Source organism: Pempheris klunzingeri, chromosome 14 (genome assembly GCF_042242105.1).
Source record: "Pempheris klunzingeri isolate RE-2024b chromosome 14, fPemKlu1.hap1, whole genome shotgun sequence".
In the NCBI taxonomy this organism is placed as follows: Eukaryota; Metazoa; Chordata; class Actinopteri; order Acropomatiformes; family Pempheridae; genus Pempheris; species Pempheris klunzingeri.
Genome location: NC_092025.1, coordinates 11,094,946 through 11,113,439, shown reverse-complemented (window position 1 = coordinate 11,113,439; position 18,494 = coordinate 11,094,946). Strand labels below are relative to the sequence as shown.

Genomic DNA, 18,494 nt, shown 5'->3' with positions numbered 1-18,494 from the left:
AGTTCCAGTTTTGTTCGCCTATTTTTACGCACCACTACAGCTGCTCTCTGACTCGAGCTTTGGCTGTCAAAATTATATTTATTATGTTGAATGGGCTTTAAATTATATTTGCTTCCTTGGAAACGTATCTCTAGACTTTTTTAAAGGGAGTAAAAAGTGTTCCTAAATTGCGTACAGCACGTTATCTGCATCAGTGTTCCTTTTTTGGATGTGAAGTTTCACTTGTAAACTTTCATTTAATTGTTCACTTAACCATTTTAACAAAACTCTAATATTTGCATTTGTTAAGATATGGGATTAGACTATTTTGTTAATTGCACCATAGAGCCCCATTTTGCTCACAACGTCCTCTGCAAAGCGCCCTTTATCCATTCAATAGCCTGAGGGTATGCGCCCTGGGGGAGCTTATACGCTCGGTGCTCCAAATGCTCAATTTATTTATTCTTAATTTTGTGCCGATCAATTCATTGAAGCAAAAAGGACTACGGTGTCTTTTTAAAAAGAAGAAAAGGGAATTGTGGACGTAACCTTGACGGAGCTGAGGAGAGGGCTCCCCTGACGCTGGAGAGCCGCTTGAGTCAACAGGCGCCCATCTAGCAGACTCGCCCTTGTCTTTATTCTGGCTAATTTTTTATTTACGGCTTTTCTTTGACATGTCTCTTATCTATCAGATTAAAAGAACAGCTTGTAACAAATCAGTCTGCACGATTTACAACAGCATTAAAAGGGGACAAAGGGAGCAGGCAGTCAGTACCTGAGAGTCTGGTAGACGGCGCGGCGCTGCAGCTGATTCGATGGTTTGAAAATACGCACGAAACAAAATACTTGAATCCTGAAAAAGAGCCTTTGTACGTTTCTTTAGAAATCAAGCAATTCTGCATGACAAAGGACAATTAATAAGCCGTCTTTTCACGACCAGCAGCTGGTTTCCCCGTCAAGGAAAGTTGGAAAAAATTCAGACTGAATGCGCGCAAAAGCCCTTTGCGCGCAGACAGCAACCCAAGGTGACCCATTTGGCACAGTTAAAATAACCAAGCCGAGGTAAAAGCGAGGGAACTGTCAAAAACATTTAAGCTGAAATATCTTGAAATTGCAAATCCCTTTATGTGGAGGGACGCTGCCGATGTGGGTTAGTCGTACAAAGGAGGTGGTTAAGTTGGAGAGGCTTTGGAAACGGACACGTGGCTTCTCAATGAGAGCTCTTTTGGACCCGCGTGGCTTGCTGTGGCACTGCACATTCAACTACTTTAAACTTATCCAGCTTAGTAAATGTGTGTAGTAAATCTAATGTGTTAACCTGCAAACTTTAACAAAAATAGTTTATAAACTTTTAAACACTTAAGCACATTTGTTACGTGTTTGTTTACTGTGTTTTCAAGGACAAATTCCTGCTGCTCCAGACTCCCAACCTCACTTGTGAATGTAGAGTACTGAGTTGTTGTCGGAAGAGGGGAGACTATTTTCAAAAGGATATATTTTTAATAAGCTTTTAATGATTTAATGCACTTTTATGTTTCACATTTCTTTGCTTTATGACGTGTGATGGCTTTTTTTAAATTTTGCATGCAGCTGTTTTTCGCTGTATAAATAGTCATACAAAGTTGGAACCAAACAGATTACTGATGTAAATACATAAATGTGAACTGAAAACGGCAAACGTTTCACTTTTGCCTCAAAACCCCCAAATACTACTTGTCCTTGCAGTGTGTAGGTATAACAAGTACTTCCCTCTATAGTTTGGTACAGTTTCATCCAAACAACTCGACGTGCACCGGTGGAGTGGAGACAGTTTGAGTTGCTCTGGTGTTTTTTTTTTGTAAACGGCTGCGGTGAAAGTGGGGCAACATGGAACAGCAACATGTTTCATTAAGGAGCTGTTAGTGGTGACAAAGTGTGTTCAGCCTGCTGAAGTGGCGGGGAAGGAAACCGCTCGCCTCTGCCTTGAACTCCGACTGTTTTCTGCTGCAACATTTGAACCCATTCAGCTGTATATAATCTGTTTAACAGCTAATCAGTAATGTAAGATGAAGGACTGGCACGCAGCTCGGTACCCCCCCACACCCCCCTTTACCCCCCTCCCCACCACCACCACCACCACCACCACCTACCCGCCACCCCCACCCTCTAATTGAATATTCAACGCGCGCACCGTGCTCTGCTTGCCTTTTTCAGTGTGCTGGGAATGCGCCTTTTTAATTCTCGGCCCATACACAAGCAGTGTCAGAGGTCGACAAATAATGAACTGCGCACACATGGAAGTGACCTGTTGCGAGCGCTGCTCCAAAATAAACCCTGAGTGAGTCTGAATGGGACTTTGGTCGAAACGTTAGTTGTGACATTTGGATAAAAATACAGTAAAGTCTGCGTACTGTCACCTTCAGTCAGTGCACATGTGAACACCTATATTAGACTCAGCCGAGGCGAGGAAACTGGGAGTTAAATGCCTACCTGATCGCTGAAGTAACTAAAACAAAGCTGGCATTTCTTTAAAAAATAAGATTATGTAATAAAAGTTTAAGACACGTGGTCATTTCTAGCACCGTGCCTTCCGCTCTGCATTAGTGGGTTATTTAGAATCTGACACAAACACTCGTGAGTCCTGCTGTATGATGCCTGATGCTCAGATGTGAATTAAGTTCCTCTGTGGTTTGCAGGGATTTGACTTCATTGTGTTTTTGCAACATGGAATCACGCGGCTTTAAAGTAGGATTTTATTTTGAAAAGGGCCTCAGAGAGGCACGTGCAATCTCTTCGGCCTCAATACGCACGCCCTCCGCGCGCACACGCATAGACGCATAGACACACTGGAGTACAGGAGCATGGCTGCAGGATTACTGTCCCGTCTTGGCCACGGTGGATGCGTGTTATTTGGAGCACTGTGTGTACCTGGAGCAGATCTGAGAGTTCACTGTGTGTTTATCCCGCAGTTTAGTGTCTCTGTCAGATGTGCAGTGTGGAGCAGGAGCGTCATCTGGTGGCTAAGACCAGACCTGGTCTAGCAACATAGAGCTGCACCTCCGTGCTTTGGAGAGCTTTGACAACTTCAACAATAGCTAAAACAACTGTAGCCCACAGTATTATGTTTTTATAGTAAAACATCCCAGATAGGAGCTAGAAGCAGGCATGCCTTTAAACCACACCACAAGTAACTGGGTGCAGAGTCACATCTGATCTCCAAAGGGCCCCATCAGTCTCAGGGGGCCCCTTGAATACGCCTCATTCACGCAGCAGCACCACAGCCTCTTTCACACAGCTCCTCTCAGCTGCTCTCTGAAGGCCTGCACCACCGTTATGACATCCTCAAGCATTTCCATCCAAAACGATGCTGTGAAACATAGAATATGGAAACCTCAAGTAACACAGAGCAACATAAACCTTAACTTTTACCAGGTAACTTGACATTGTATGTTTTAATGAGAAAGCACAGCCATTGACTGATGTGATTTTACCTTTTATTCTCATCATAACTTTCCGTTGTAACAAAACTCATCAAGTGTCTTATGTACATTACGTCATGGTGCCGTCATCAGATAATGAAGGCAAAAGTCTCACCTCAAAGATTCTCTGTTCAGTTGTTTTTCCTATGAATACAGACGCTTCAGTCATCAGTTTCAGTATCAACAAGTGTACAAAAGTTACAAACAAATAAAAACAACACGTACATCTCATTTCTCCAACATGTTTTTTTGGAATAAAACACAGTAATCATTCATCCAGTCCATCCAAACTACAGTATAAAAACCACCGTGAGCTCAGTCTCGTCTTCAAAAAAACACACTCCTCTAACATCCAGACTATGTTGTGTTCATGGGCGCTCACCCACAGGCAGCACAAAAGGTGTATACATCAGATCCCGTGTTTGTAAAATGCAAAGAAAAAGAGACAAAAAGCTGGAGACACCATCATTCGACTTTGACTCAGAGCCCAAACACATCGAATACAGTCAGCGTGCACACACACATCCTCCAGTTTACTTTTCAAAACATCAGACATTTGTCACTCTTTTCCACAATGTTCTTATTAGTGTGAAAAAACAAATAAAAAAAAAAAAATACCATAAAATACTGCAGAAAATAAAGATACACACAAAGTCCTACTGTGGGTAAATACTATTAGTTAAGTTTGTGATACATTTAACTCTAAAAAAAGAATCTCCTTTTAAATATTAGTTCAACAAAATCACATTGATCAGCTTATCAGAGAGCCAATAGCTACATACAGTCTATTTGATACGCATCAAGTTTACTTTATATCATGTGTATTTTAATAAAGGAATAAATAAACACATCTTCATCTACATCAAACTCATGGCTGTTAAACTGTTTAACAGTTTAATTGTCAGTTCTTCAGTTTTATTTTCTGATAACCTCCACTGTGTGTGTTCTGTATGCAGAGCCTTTCATGTTTGAGGATAAATTCACTTTAGATGTGAATATTTATGTGAAGAGGTCATAATCAGAGCTGCTCAGTCCACAGTTCAAATAATCCAAATATACGTCATGACATCTCTGACACACATGGGGTGTTTTTGTTAGTTTGCAATGACTCTAGTCTCATTCTTCTGGGGCCGAGTCTGCAGCAGCAGAATCGATTATATCGAAATATTGTTGAGACATAAAAGAAATATGGAATATATATATATATTTCTTTTGGTCCAAATTTGGTGACCCTTTTGCTTCAATGAAACCTGGTATGTTATTTTAGAGAGGGGTGCTGAAAGGGGAACATATTTGATCAACTAATCCCTATGAATTAGAGACAAAAAAAATTAACTCAAGGTTCACTTACTCGCTTTTCAACTGCATCTCACAGTCTTCATCTCCCTGACAACTGGATAAACTGAACATCCTCTGACAAAGACTGAGACATATGGTCGAAGTAAGACGACCTTTGGTTTAGATTTTTTTTTTTGTTAAACCGCTTTTTCCTACAAATACTTCACAGCTGCTAATTAATTGACTGTATGAGAAATGAATCAGCAAATTAATGGATGATGAAAAAATGATTAGCTGCAGCCCTAGAGATCATCAGGCTTAAATGGCTTTCACATACATCATGGCTTCCTCAACTCTTTTTTTAAAAATCCGTCATCCCTCAAGACATGCCTGAATTACAGCAAACAAAATGCTATGACTTCCATTAGGTTCTCATTATCATCCTCCTTTAGGTTTCCACAGTAAGTTTCCCTGTATACGTATCTATTTACACATGCCTCAGAGTCAGTGACTGAGCCTCCAGTCACTCGATCTGCCTGTGGCTCCTGCTGTCAAATATCATCGACCTCCTCTGCGGCTGGTAGAAGCAGCTGGTCGACGTTTCCAGTCTCTGTCCGCTTTTCGGAATAGTCATTTTATTTTGAAGAGGGATCCCCTCCGGCGCCCTGAAGTTCTCCGCCATCTCTTTAGAGAAGACGTTCACTGCTGATGTGTCGTTCAGGCTCTTGATGGATGACAGGAGCTTACCGTCGTCTCCTGACGGCGGGTAGTCCATGATGGGGAAGGGAGGGCTGAGCAGGATGAGACTCTGAGGTCTCTGCCTGTTCCTAAAGGACGGCCTCTGTAAGAGGTTCCCTCTGTTCGGTCTGGGACAATCTACAAACACCTCCAGACTGGGCGCATGTCTCCTTCTTATGACTGGCAGCTCTGGAGTAGACGTGGTCTTCACAGACTCGGCGACATTTGGGAGTTTCTGGTGTTTGGGGACGGGCTTTTTATTCTCCAGCTCCTCCTTGAGATCTGACATCATCGCAGGAGGCAGAGCGTTGCTTTTCTCTGCACTCACTTTAGGACTGTCCTTCTCTTGTTCCTTCACTGTGTCATTCTCGTGTCTGGAGTGAGGTATCTGACTGTACTGCACCTTCGGAGGGACGACCGGCACAGCTTTGGCCTGGCATGTTTTTATCATGAAGGCTGTTCGCACCGATGACACGCTGACTGGGGCAGAATTTCGGCGGAGGGGCGCCTGTCGATCATTCAGAAACAGCTCCAGCTCCGAGGGCAGCCCGTTGTTCACGGCTCCAGACGAGGCCTGTGATCCTCTCTGACAGGAGGAGAACTCCGATGAATTACGGTTTTGCTGATTCGAAATGTCTCTGATGCATCGATGCCCCAGGTCTAAGTTAAGTGAATACGGCCTGTGTTTAGAAAAGTAAATTTCCTCTTTTTTCTCCGAAGCAGCTGCCTCATAAGACATCTGCCTGTAGAACCTCTGAGATGACACTGTAGTCTTCTGTTTTGTTGTGCTGCATTTTCCTGCATGAGGTTGTGTTGCAGTATTGCTGTTCACGTTGACCCGTGTGGGTACTGATGGCACATACGGCCATCTAGTTTCTGGTTTGCTGCTGGTAGGCTGAGGAATGTTTCCTGAGTGGTGTTCAGCGCTCCTAATGAGCGATTGTTTGTTATTATCAGCCGAAGGAGAAGAAATCTCTCCCTCGTCCAAGCTCACAGGGTCCCCACGAGAGCTGAAGGGTGCCAGCTGCTTAAACAACTCCTCCAAGTCAGGCGAGTGGAGAGGACTGGTGACCCACTGCTTGGTGGAGCAGATGTCATCCCAGGGCTCCACCCAGTCCAGCTCCTCTGAGTTTCCTGCCTCGTCTGTGTCGAGGTGTGGCAGCTCCAACTTGTTTCGTCTCTCCTCCAAACACACCGACAGCCTCTGAATAACCTCCAACACAGGAGTGACGCTCTTCTTTGCTCCTTCACTGGAGACGTCTCCTGCAGGAGTTTCATGTGTCTCTGATTTTTTGTCTTTGTCATTTTCTCCTGAGGAGCCTTCAGCTGTTGGAGAATCCTCAATCGTCAAAGGAATCATAACTTTATCTGAACAGGTTTCCTTTACAGGAAGTTGGCACTCTTTAGTGGAAGGTGGCTCCTCTTTGTTTATGGGTATAGTTGTTTGATGCAGCTTCTTCTCCTTCTCATCCACCGTGTCAGCAGGGCTGCAACTTTCTGCGTTTTTGTGAAGAGAAAAGGTGATGTCTGACTCCGAGGGCTGTTTCTTTGCAGAGACGGACCCAGTGACGATTAGGTGATCGCTCTGAGAGGCGTTTGAGGACTGCTCCCTAAATAACAAAGAAAGGGACGGAGAGCTGCGGCTTCGTTTCGACTTAACATCCATCGTTAACTTCGTGACCTCGCAGGAGCTCTTGGAGCTGAAAACGGGCCTGAAAGTCTCATCCAGCAGGTCAATTTCAGGTTCGGTTATCTTCAGCTCTTGGTGGAGGTCAGACCACAGCTCTCTCCCTGTAGAAGATCTCTTGTCCTGAGAAAGTATGAATGATAAACAAAGAAGGGATTAAATAAAACCAAGTTCACAAGTCATCTCTAAAACAAACAAACAATCATCCCAATGGAGTGGTCACACCTAAAGATATGAGGGCAAATATCGTAGTAGTATTCACCACTCACAATGGGGAAAAAATAGTGTGTGTAACTGCAGGATTACAACTCAACCCACCCGTAAATCGCAGTAATCTGGCTGAGAACTGGACAGATCGGTGAGGCCATAAATTTGAGGTCACGATCAAGCAACCAACTACTGATGCAATGCAATCTTTGCAAACTTTTACTTTTTTAACATATTCTTTAAGTATATTCATCTTTTTTTCTTGACAAACTTAATTTGATGACAAAATCAACAGTGCAGAAACTGAAAGCCACAACGAACGATGATGTAATTCTGCTCTAGTGGAAACTCAAGTAACTCCATGATTTACCAGTTGCAGAGCTGTGGGCTGGTTGTGCACTTCTTTCCCAGGAGGTGGCGCTGTTTCTTTGCCTTCTCTTGCATTTGCAAAGGAATGTGGTTCCAGTTCAGAAATAGTCATCGCTCCTTCCCCTTCTTGCACCACATCTTTACCTGTATCTGAATTTAAAAAAAAAAAAAAAGTGTTTTCATATTACACATGTATGACTTTAATACGTACATAACAAGCCATTTCAAAATGGGATACAGGAAGGTGTCCTCACCCTCTGGCGGGACACTAGAGGTCGGCCCCTCTGTGTTTTTCTTCTCTGTTCCTTCCTGCTTCTTGGGTTCCAGTTGGGGGGAAATGTTGCTCTTTCCACTGATGCTGCTCTGCTCTGAGCTCTCTTTGCAGGGTTTCAGAGTAGCTGCCTTGTCCTTGGCGTGGCCCCTGCACGGCGTGCTGTTGGAGCTGATAACGGCTGACACTCGCAGGGGTACGGACACAGCAAAAGGCTCAGATATGTTGACGGCTCTGCGCTGATGCCTCGGCGAGGACTCCAGCGGGAAGAAGCTTCCTGGGAAGGAGGGCCGAGAGGAGCTGTTGGAGGAGCCCGAGTACAACATCCTCCTGTTTTTAGGAGAGGTGGGCTTGTAGCCGCTGAGGTCATCTCCTTTGAACACCTTCAGTTGCTCTGGCAGGGTTTTCTGAGGGGGAGCAGAGGCACCTGGTGATGCCTTTTGGTTCATACTAGAGCTCCAGCCACCTGTCGCACCGCCAGTTTTGTTCCCTTTAAACTCCCAGTTTTGGTCGTGTTCACTGAGGTCATAGAGCGAGTCATCTCCCAGCGTCCTGGATTTCACATCTGGAACAAAAATGCTGCCGTGTCCACCAGCTGGACTGTTGTTTCCTGTTCTGTCATCATCTGCACAGTGAAAATAATGCAAGTGGTAAAAAAAAATAAAAAAATCAGTATTTCATAATTGGGCAAAGATAAAACTTGTTGAAAAATTACACCATCACATTTGCTGTGGTTAAATGGATATGATAAGGTTTTAGCCCCACCTGTTGGCAAAGAGCACAAGGACTCCATGCTCCTGGATGGACGGAGAGCTGCCTTTTCTGTAGGGAAAAAACCCAGTAATATAAGACTATATCAAAAAAATTTAAGGCATCTGGAGGTTTGAAGAATGTAGAAATGCAACCTAAAATTTAAATGAAGTTACAGCTCAAAAAAGAAGTCAGCCACAAAGTTTTTCCTCTTCTTGACACTGTGCAGTATTTACCAATAGAAAAGAGCAAAAAGCAGATATGAGAGAAAACCTTCGACTAGTCTTCTAGTTACTTTTCCTTGTTTTCCTTTAATGAAAATCTGTCTTTTAATACGTGATAATGTTGAAAGTCTCTGTTATTTGGCTTGGAAGGAGAGACTGCAGGAACAACATACACATTTAGTGATGTTTCCTTTAAATGTGTGTGGTGGATCTTTGTTAACTCTCCAGTCGGACACCCTTACCTGCTATCCCCTGTGCTCTTATGAACACGCTGCCGTTCCGGCTCAGTTTTCCCTTCGAGTCCACAGAGCGTCCCAGGTTGAAGATTGACTTCCACTTCTTTGATTTCCCAGAAAACTTTCTCCTGACAGATGAACAGAAATGATTAAGCCCGGAGCTATCCCACAGCTTGCTCTGACAGTAATACATGAATAGGAAATACAGTCATCATACATGCATCAAACACATACTCATAATGGCCAATGGGCTGAACCTGAATCTGTCATACTTGCTGTCTGATATGTCTATGACGGTGTGGTAGAGCGTGGCGGTGCTGGTATCAGGCAGGCTGTTCTCTCGCTGGCGTTCTTTATGGACAGGATGGTTTGGACTTAAGGAGCGGGCCTGGGCCTCTTCCAGGCTCATCAGTTTCATCGGCCCACCCTGGCCACTGATTGGGAGTGTGGCGTATTTCTCCCCACACATCAAACTTGGTCCTGGAAAAGTATGACAAGTCAGTTTTTTAAACTGGTGGGTTAGCAAATCCTTTCATCCAACAAAAGAATCCAAATCTTTTAAATGTCGTACCTTCTTTGGGTTTGATTTGCGCAGAATCGTCGCTGAAGATCTGCTCTGTGTGGTTTAGGATAAACTCAACCACTGACTGTTGAATCCGCACCTCCTGGAAAGCCATGTCCCCATTACCAGCTGAAGCCTCAATGTCTTTAGATCTTTGAAAATAAGTTAAAAAGAAAAAGCATATTTTTGTATATTTTCCAAAAACAGCTACAGAAATTCATGTGTATCCCTCACAATAACTAAAGACATTTTTTTTTTCTGTCTCCAAGCCAAACTCACCTCAGTAGATTTGGAGCCCAAACCAGGGCCAGGTTTCGTGTATGCATGTTTGTGCTGGTGCTTAAGGTGGCGAGGTGGCCCAAGTGCTTAGTGAGGTACTCCAGAGTCCTGAGCAGAGTTGACAAACACATCTTGTCACATTTACCGCAACATTATTCTGGCAAACAGGACGGTCAGCTGATAGTGAAAAGGGCTGAAGCTCACCTGAAGTGAGAGGTCGGCAGTTCTCTGACGACCTTCTGGGTGTGTAAGAGTCTCTCATGATCCCCCTGGACCGAGACCAGTGCCTGCATGGCAAACAGACAGATGTCCATGTCAAGAGTATTCAGATATAAAAGATTTGGATGCTTCACCCTTGCGCCTAACCAGCATCGCGTTAATTATCTCTTGTCCTCTTGATTATCTTCACCCCGAAATCTGAATCTTCGACTTCTCTGCACAACCTGCCTATATACCCTCAAACCAACGTGACATCAATCATCTGGTTTTTCCCAGATCACCAGTGAACAGGATCAATGTGTTGGTGAGCTGCGTGGCCTCCACCCAGCCTCCTAAACCAGTTATCTCTGCTGAATGAACGTAAACACGCTGGAGTGCGTGTGGTCAAACTCATGTGACTGAGGCCTCCTGTGTTAATCATGTGTGAGTTTGTCAACACATGTTGTTAAAACAGTCTCATGTCATTATGTCTGATGGCTGAAGCACAAAGATTTACCTCAGGCCACATAATGTCCCATCAAACAGGTGTTTTAATCAATAATACACCCAACATCAAGCACTCGACATTGCTCAATGCTCATACTGTTGAGACTTCATTCCTTCCAACTTAGCGAGAAAGTTTTACAACAGGGAAACTGGATTTTTTTCATACTACGCCATGTAAGGAACTGATTTTTCCTACAACACTGGAGCACTGAAGTTTTCAGGCACGAGGCAGGCACAAGATGTATGAATGCCAAGGTATGTAAATGGCCCGTCAGGGTGCACAGAAAGCTACACAGACGGCACGAACTAGATCTCACAGTTTGGTATTCCTGCTCCCTTCTCTGCGGCTCCTCTCTATAAAGTCTCTTTCACGTCCATAAAATGCAGCCACGAAGCTTCTCACATAAAAAAATGCACATAAAAGATAAAACAGACCATAAACATTCAGTCTCTTTCAATTTCGTCAAACAGTATATGCATTGACATCTTTTTATGATTATAAGGCAGCAAAAGTCCTACTCTAAATAACAAAACTAATATTAAATCATACTGAGGTGAAACTAACGTTTTTGTGTAATTACATAATGCCGTTCTGTGTTTGTGTCTGTCTGTTCTTTGTTTAAAGTTGACATCTGCTAACGGTGCTATATTCTCCAGGGAAGAGATGAATAAATAGGGAACAGCTGATCAATAGTGCATCAGAGACATGAGGTCACCCTCATGAGGTCAACATAGTGCTGACACAAATATTCTGACTGAAGCATGTGGAATAAATACTGCTTACTGACGCTCTGTCTGTTACTAATTAAAGTTTGTAAAGCCTGAACTTACAACAATTCTGCTGTCAAACTACTTCCAGGCCTCGCAGGATTTTTTTTTTGGTTTTCCCACTTAAGCAAAAGTGTAAATGTGATTTGCATGTACTCACAGTGAATTTGCTGTATAGCTCATATGTGAGCAGAGGATTGGGTAGCTCCCTGAAGTACAGCTTACATAAGGAACCCACACAGTGGATGTCCTGGAGGTACACTTCCTTTGTAAGGTCAGGGCACGCCTCAGAGCAGAATTCCTGCCTGCATACACACACACACACAAACACACAGTTAGCTGAATGCTTTGATTGTTTAAAACCCATGCTAACTACTGTTGCTGTGCACTGCATGTTAGATTGAAGTCTATCCAGCCTAACTAATGTTATAGAAAAATAGCAGTATGCTAAACAAGCACAGTAATCTGAGAAAAAAAAAGACTCAATTATACCATGATTACTTATTCGGCCTTTGTGGATAAAAAATAGTAGGACTAGCACTTGCCTAATTTCATCTGTATGATTTAAGACAATATTTGATTTAGCGTAGCATCAACTTTTACTGAATAAACGAGCTATTTGGAGCAGGAAGCGTACACCAGGGATTATAGAGGCTGTGTACATTCATACACACACACAGTACTGCACAGAATGTTTTTATCACCTGATATTTAATATTTTCTATGGCCTGAGGTCTTTAATGCCTCAAAAAGCGTTACTGTACATGAAACCTGTTGCATGAGCACCTGAGACGCTGGATATTTGAGGTGACCCCCGACAGTCTGTAGATCCCGTCCACAATCCCATGCTCCTCAATGAACTCTGCACATTTCTTCAGGACCTGAGGAACTTAAGTTAAGAGACTGTGTTAGTCATTCGCTGTTAGAGAAACACATTCATTTTCTCCTGTTTCAGCTCTTGAGCATATGCACATTGGACTTGATGGTCACATTAAATCTTTAAGAAGGAAACAACGGTAAATTTAATGTTTCAGAGGTAACAATGCACATAAGGTTGACTTCATGGTATAGGGTTTGTTCCACCATGTCTGCTTTCTATTCCTTAGGGCCGCTGATTGTAGGTGGACTTTGACAGGAAGTTAAAAATGGTTTGTTTGTTTCAGAGGAAGGTTGACACACCCAGTCCTTGTAGCTGGTATTACTTACGACATTTCCTCTAATAGAAAACGGCTTTTGAAATGTTACCACTGACCTACAGCGCACAGACTTCTGAACTACAGCACATCACATTCAACCTGTGTTTGGCTGCACTTTAAAAAAAAAAAAAAATCATATTAACAGGCTTTAGAGCTAAATCACTGATCTCTGCTCTGATTCAGTCTGATCACAACTTCCCTTTAAATAATAATGAAACTAACTTGACTGCAAATCAGGAGACTTTCTGCAATCAAAACTTGTTTGTGTTTTCTTTTTAAATGCAGGCGGTTAGGATCAGCTGTATTTCAACAGGAATTAAGTAATTGTGCAACTCTTCTCAGAGAATAACATCTCACATGTTTAGAGTCTCACATGAAACAACAAATTGACTTTTAACCTCCAAGCAGTGCATGATGTTAAGCAGCAATGGGTAGATAATTATGTGTTACAGAAGATGCGTTGATGCCTTAATACGACATAATTGTCTCTCACAGATAAAAAAAAAAAAGCAACTTAAACAAAAAAAAAGACCAACAAAGATCAGCTTGCAAATAAAACTCATTCTCCATAAAAGGAAATGAAATAATCTCAGTAATGGTTTATTTCTAAGTAATCACAGTGGACACCAAGTATCTGCTATTTACATTCTCATCTATTTGACTTAATTGGCGTTTCAGTGACATGCCTGTGGTCAGATGCTGGATGATGAACAACTCTGGAGGCTTCTTTTAGTGCCTCTCAGTCTGCACTGAGGGAAGAGCTCTGCTTCTTGTAGACTGGCAACAAAAAACTGTTTGATTTTGGACTGATTTTAAGATATTTTATGATACCACATGACATTAAATGAATACATGGTGTGTGTGGTGAGGACATGTCCAGTTACAGTTTGACTGTAAAAACAGAGTCAACGGATGCAAGTTATTTGTTTCCACCATAACGTTAAATGTTCCATTAAACACTGAAGCTGCTGCCCAGTGGTTGGCTTTATAAAAACCCGGAACAGCCCTGCAGTCTTTCTGTCTTTGTCAGGTTTTATAAACGTATTTTACGGTAATGTTGTTGTGTGCTGACGTTTAAGGTTCAAGGCTGGATTAACAAAACATTTAAAAGTTTGTCCCTTCTACCGAGGACACGTTTGGGTGACTGCTGATTTGGAGACTTTTCTGACTCTATTGTATTCTTATAATGTCAACAGGATATACATTTTATAAATTAATAACTACATAGCTGTGATTACTTTTGTATATGTGAGACGCGAGGTGTGAGCTTCATACCCTTTTTAGACCCAATGCAGACTTTATTTTATTGATCACACTCAGCTGCTAAAATTAGATATTTCAATGTTTAATCTCACAAAAGTGAAGGTTAAAGAGTATTTTTCCACTTTAAAGAGTTTTCTTACAATCTCCAAGAGATTGTGAGCGTGTATCGGTGAAACTTTGTATTGTGATGTTTGCAAATGGGGTAAAATTTAACATAACATAATGCTGCTTTTTTGTGCTGCTGCGATACTAAAACTGGATCTAATTCGACCCTGAACACGCTGAAGTAGAGCTATGCAGGAAGCATGGGCATTAATACACTTTAATTCCCTCATCACTGAAACATTTTCTTATGGCCACCGTATCTAAACTTAGCACACGTAATGCACTAACAATCTAAAAACACAATATGTCTGCTGGACATCCATGATGGAGGGCTACGACCCAGACCTCCTCCCTCACTTCCTGCACTGAATGCCCCGCCTTGCAGATTGTCCACTCAAACAGGTCTTCCTTAAAGTTATCCTCAACACAGCTATTCGTATGCCTCTGCACGTGGGACATTTCTGCTCACTGTCTTTTTTTGACATATCATGGTGCTCCAAAAAAAAAAAAAGAAGAAAATCACAGATGAATGATGGTCGCAAGAAAAGCACAAGGCATACGATTAGAAGACAGAAAAGGGATAAAAGAATATAACCCAACCAACCAAACTTGACTACATGCTTGAATATTTGATGACTGGTTCTGTTTCTTTTCTTTGTTTTCGTGGCTCATTATTTTCTCTCATCCATATGCAGCAGCGCCGCCCAGTCTTTGTCACACACAAAATTAGTCATAGGAGCTATAGTCACCATAGGAAATTGACACGAAAAAATGTAAGAGCCACACCCAGAGTCACAAATGACCATTTAATACAGCCAATGGGTGAATGAATGGCCTTACTAAATGTAAAACACATGTATACATACCATTCCTATATGTTACAAACTTTGAACAAAGCCTGTATTTGTTACATAAAGGCACTTATTTTGTCTTTACTGCCTTAATTTCACTGCATAATGTGAATGTAAAAGGTTGTAATAGCTATAATAATCTAGGAAATCACTAATAGAGCTTAGTTTTCAGTAGAGACATTATCGTTTTTGTATGAGCCGAGTAACTGGTGAAAGAAATAGTGTGTATTTTAATGATGTTAAAAGAGTATTAGATTTCAAAGAAAGCAGATTAAAGAGTTTACCATCATGTCCTGAACTCTGGAGATGTTCTGTCAGGTCACAGCCGAACGCATTTTCACTTCCTTTCTTTTTGGCCTTCTGCTTAGTCCCTTTATTCTTCATGTGGCTCCAGTTAGTAGTCCAGATGATTAAAACAAACAGATCCTAGGAGGCACAGCGATCGATCCATATGACCCAGAGAAAGGTTGAGTTTGTAGGTCAAAAAAGCAGCCACATAGAAATCCCAGCAAGCAGCTCCCAGAAGTCTGCATCCGCTCACATTCTGACTAACCGCACTGTTGGAGGCTGAGAGCAGAAGTGACGTCACATTTTGAACTTTAAGTCCTGTACGTTGTCTTTACTTCATGTGATGATCAAAGAAAAAGACACGGTGTGACTGCTGCTTGGCTGGGACGTGGCAGACAGCTGCTTTATCTCTGAAGGGTTTGCAGAAACAGCATTAGAATCGCTTGGTTTCCTGTTGTTTTTTCACCCCCAGCCAGTCTCTCTCTCTCTCTGCTCCTTTTTATCTCCTCCTCTTTTCCTTCATTCCACACAGTCTCCCCTTTTCACTGGCTTCTCTGTAGCTGAGGAAACACGCAAGAGCCAAAAGAGTCAAATCACCTCAGGAACATTAGTTATCATTGTTTTTATCTGATTTCCACTTTGAGACTTTTTAAATATTCTATGTTTAGAGATGGACTCGTGGCAGTGGTGGCAGGGAGTTTTGAAATCCTGAGACTGTGTAAAGGGGAGGGAAGTGAAGTGAGGGGAGGAGAACAGCTGACTTCTGTTTCTCTCCTGGTTTAGGAATTACTGACCTCTTTTATCCATTTTTTTTCTTCATGTGCCCAAACTCGGAGCAAACGGGAAAGCTGCTCTCTGCCTTCCTGAATGCTCCCTATGTATACAATTTCCTGTGCAAAGAGCCCGGGCTCGAAAACAAAAACAGACGGGTCCTGAAGGAAGAGGGAAGTGGGAGGTGACCAGAGTGAGGGCCTGAAGGGCACAGATGGGAAATGGGGGGAGACCGAGGGGGGGTTGGGGTGAGGAGATGGACAACACACATGGTTCTCGTTACTTACTGCTATGCATTTCATGTTTTTCTTTTTCAAACTGTACTGCAACTTTATCTTAGAGACATAATCAATGAATGCATTAAACGTGCAGTATTTATGTTAATCCTGTAAAACAAATGGGTTGGGGTTAGTTTCCATCCAGAACTCGTATCTTTGCTTCTTCCTGTCTTGAGTAAATGTAATCCAATTACATCCCCACATTCCCCAGAGAAAGTTCATGAAAGATTCCCTGTGAAGTGATGATAGATTCCTCATATTTGTAGCCTTGTAGCAGTTTCGCATGGAAAATTACAGATCCTAAAAACCCAAATTCCACAAATTGAGGTTTGAAATTTTACAGCTGTAAAATACTGAGCTTTCCCCAAGATATTTTAACACCTAATTACTACTTGCAGAGTATCTACCCCTGTCGGACCGCTGTCAAAACAGCACTGACCGCAATGATTTACTGCAGTAGAGGCATTTTTCAAATTAAAATTTGGCACAAGAACTGAAGGCAGAAAAGCTGCTCTATGCAGCCATCAAACAGCACGTCAGACTAGCTTTACATGTCTGCTGCAATCCTTTGACATGAAATCTCTGGAGCCATAGAAACTACTAACAGATTCTCACTCACAAAGGTGACTTAATACTATTATTTGGTCATCGATGGACACCTGTTGCTGTAGTGTACAAAAACACCATCTAGCCATCTTACTCTTATTCTCCACAAGCCAAAATATGTTGTTGCCACTGAAGACGTGAAAAAATGTACCAGCCTCAATCTCATTCCTCCGAGGCATCATAAAAGTAAATCTTGCAGACTCGATTGATGTGTAGCATTTCAGTCATAAGCATATGAAAGCATTAATACTTAAAACTGCAATTGCAGATTTTTTTGGGACACTTGGAAACAAGCTGTACAAACAACAACGACTGACAAATGATCACCTTTTCGGCTGATATGGCAAGTCTGTTTGCTATCAGTTTCCCATTTGCACATCCAGCAGATTTGGAGCAACATTTTCACTGATTTGTAGTTTGTACAACTGATGGATTGAAGTCTGATGCTCACTCTCCTTATAGCTCTGGTTTTGGTCTCCACCATCTCGCTTTTTAGCTGCTAAACGCTTCACTGTGTTCACCAGCTAATCGCTAACATTGTCGGACATTTAATGCTGAGCAGGTAGTGTACAGTGGATTAATCGCTAAAAAACAGCAGCGTGCTGCGGCCAAAAATGATGCTGATGAGAGCAGTTCTGAGTGAACCAAAGCAGTAAAGTTATGGGCTGGAAAATCAAAACAATGAACTATTGGATCAAAAACTTGCAGTAGATTTGAAAAAATTCTGCAGAGTTGAGTGAATGGTGACCCCATTCACATACAGTTAGTCATGTGATTAGTTTATATAAAAATATTCATTATAGCAGTTTTAAGTATGATAGTTATCCATGTTTTTTATTCATGCTTTCTTTGTATTCCTATTCCTATCCCAGCATGCAATAGCTCAAAGGAGACGTGACTAATCCCCCCCCACACACACACACACACACACACACATTCACATGTTAGGGCCCTGTGCAGTTTTCAGTTCACCTGACCTGCGTGACGTTGAACTGTGGGAGAAACCTGGAGCACCCAGAGGAACCTCCACACACAGAGGGCCCCAGAGCTTCCTGCTGTACAGAGGCACCACTGAGCTGCTGGGCCGCCCTGAAATACTGCAAGGAATTAATGTGACATTTGTCAAACATGATATCAATCCATTGAAATAATGTTCTCCATTCAGTCTTTAAATTCTTCAAGAAGGTGTGAGTTTTGACATATAGATCATGATAATCAATCTAACTGATAAATTATTTCTCTGCTAACTGAGGTAATTAAAGATTTGAACATCCCACTGGTGAGTTCATGCACTCACACAAGCGGTACTATATTTACAGGCAGGAAGAATGGCACACATCGGTGGCACCACTGGCATTCTTTGAACATATCTGAATGGACTAATTTGTAGAGTGGATCATAGTGTTCTGAGTTGCAGAGTTGATATTTTTGCACTAAATGTGTTTTGTGAATGTCACATGTGAGCTCCATGACCAGGCCTGGCCTCCACAAGACAAAGCTTTCTTTCTGCACCATAGGAAGAGGAGATGACATCATTCTGTCCATACAAAGCCTCAGACATCCCGCTCTTTCTTTGCACTAGTAAAAAAAAAAAATAGGTCCATGCTGAGAAGACATTTCATTGT

The 18,494-nt window shown here is 42.2% G+C and overlaps 1 protein-coding gene across 1 annotated transcript; it reads right to left on the bottom strand.

The window, feature by feature from the left end:
* Positions 1-3,455: 3,455 nt before the first annotated feature.
* arhgap31 (Rho GTPase activating protein 31) lies at positions 3,456-15,615 on the bottom strand. The gene is made up of 12 exons (XM_070843902.1): positions 15,211-15,615; positions 12,298-12,400; positions 11,672-11,816; positions 10,243-10,325; positions 10,039-10,146; positions 9,769-9,911; positions 9,470-9,677; positions 9,204-9,325; positions 8,753-8,809; positions 7,971-8,612; positions 7,718-7,866; positions 3,456-7,263 (listed from the first exon to the last, which is right to left on the bottom strand). Exons 1-12 carry the CDS (start codon positions 15,308-15,310, stop codon positions 5,239-5,241), a joined length of 3,885 nt encoding a protein of 1,294 aa, XP_070700003.1. The 5' UTR covers positions 15,311-15,615; the 3' UTR covers positions 3,456-5,238.
* Positions 15,616-18,494: the final 2,879 nt, after the last annotated feature.